At 29.9% G+C, this 2,176-nt stretch overlaps 1 protein-coding gene across 1 annotated transcript in view; it reads right to left on the bottom strand.

Annotated features, from left to right (window-relative positions):
* LOC137615269 (reelin-like) overlaps positions 1-1,235 on the bottom strand; it is a 198,286-nt gene extending 197,051 nt beyond the window's left edge. The window contains exon 1 of the mRNA XM_068344997.1: positions 818-1,235. Coding sequence (XP_068201098.1) covers positions 818-856 — 39 coding nt within the window. The 5' untranslated portion in view covers positions 857-1,235. The remainder of the gene's footprint in view (positions 1-817) is intronic.
* Between the last annotated feature and the right edge of the window lie 941 nt (positions 1,236-2,176).

The raw sequence follows: 2,176 nt of genomic DNA, 5'->3' as shown, positions 1-2,176 counted from the left end.
CATTTGAAAACTAATGTATCTCAACAAAATGAAAATATCCTAGTTTCTGGAGGTATATATATATATATATATATATATATATATATATATATATATATATATATATATATATATATATATATATATATACACCTGTGTATATAAATACACACACACACACATATATATATATATATACATATATATATATATATATATATATATATATATATATATATATATATATATATATATATATATATATGTATATATATATATAAATACATATATGTACACCTCTGTATATAAATACACACACACACACACACAAACACACACACACACACATATATATATATATATATATATATATATATATATATATATATATATATATATATATTTATATATATATACACCTGTGTATATAGAACACACACACACACACACACACACACATATATATATATATATATATATATATATATATGTGTGTGTGTGTGTGTGTGTGTGTGCGCACATATAATTGTGTGTATATATATTTGATACTGATAAATCTTAGTTCCTTTGAAAAATTAAAAAGCTTATATTTGTATAGATATCAGAATGTGGCTCATGAATAATTCCCCATATACAGTAAAAGAGAAATTCCTACTAGTTTCGATACTCTTCAGTGAAATTCATCGGTTCTGCAGTAGGCTATTATTCAATAAAAGAAAAAATAACATTATAAAGATCAGTTCCCGTGTTTAACCTTAATTTTCATACCATATTCTGCAAATGGACACGAGATCAAACAAATTCAAAGTCTGATACTAAAGTACTTCTGGTTACTTACAGTTTTCGCCATGTCCGAGCGTCCTTGGAGGTACAACATCACAACAAATAAATCTTGCTGCTTGTTGGCCGTTTCATTCTTTATTATAATTTCTGTTCCCGAGTGTAATTTATGCCAGCGTGTACAAGTGCAACATACAACGTTCGGTCAATTGCAAAGCACTTGATTTTCGAAACAGTACGAGCTCTATTGGAACTGGTTCACGAGTTGCAATCTGTTGCATCCAAAACTCGAAGTTGCCAGAGGACATGGAATGGGCGTCATTCGCTTTGAGTAATATGTCAGAAACTTATTTGCACCAACACTCATTGTTCTCTATGTAATGATAACGTATTCCCAAAAGATGAATCGATTACACATTTTCGAAGAAAATATATGACTGGTAACTTATAATAGATGTCGTTGCTTATGCGAACCAGTTGCCGGATGAAGCTATCACAGTTTGGTGGGTGTAGATGCACTGGTCTTCGCACTGGGCCATAAAGTACAGCTTATCGAAGTGACATGACGATCAATTCACTTAGTCGCAAATAGGAAAGGAATTTTTAAGAACTGATGCCCAGAAAAATAAGAATCTGCAATGTGTGTGTGTATATATATATATATATATATATATATATATATATATATATATATATATATATATATATATATATATATATATATATATATATATATATACATAAATATATGTATATCTAAGGAAACTAAAAAAAAAAAAATAGAATGCCAGAGTTGAATGACCGGAAGATGATAGCCTACTTTTCCGATGACGACACAAAAAAAAAAAAATCAGGAAAACGACAGTTTCAGAAATTCCCTCAGAATATGATTAGAAAGAAACTCTTCTTCCATCTGCATTCAGAGGAAGTCACCAGAATCAAAACATTTCCCTTTTCTGCTGCTTTTGTGTATTTAAGTTATTTCAGAAGATAATATGGACGTCGGTCGATGACCTTATAACAAATGTTTTCAGTCCTTGGGCTGAGTCATGCGGTATGGCCTGCTATTTCTCTTTCCCGTTGAGCATCCAAGAGAATTTCATGCATTCTCGATTAATTATTATATACTCTTTGTTATCAATAATTCTTTTCTTCTTTTCAAATCGTTAAATTTCCTGAATATTGCTTTATACTGAGGATGGTTGTAAAGTTATTTAATTGGTTTCTTGGTGTCTGCCATGATATTGAATGCACATAAGCCTATTTAGGATGATAATAGCAAAAACAAAGTCAGGTGAGTACAGATTATACAAAATAAGAATTAGCTTCTTAATACAAATGTGTCCTTTTAGTTATGGGAACTAGCGAAAAATAATACGTATGTTAAATTGCATTTCGCAGGCGTCGGTCCCTCCTA

This window comes from Palaemon carinicauda, chromosome 21, assembly GCF_036898095.1.
Source record: "Palaemon carinicauda isolate YSFRI2023 chromosome 21, ASM3689809v2, whole genome shotgun sequence".
Classification (NCBI taxonomy): Eukaryota; Metazoa; Arthropoda; class Malacostraca; order Decapoda; family Palaemonidae; genus Palaemon; species Palaemon carinicauda.
The sequence above is the reverse complement of the archived record's forward strand: the minus strand, read 5'-3'. Positions and strand labels throughout refer to the sequence as shown.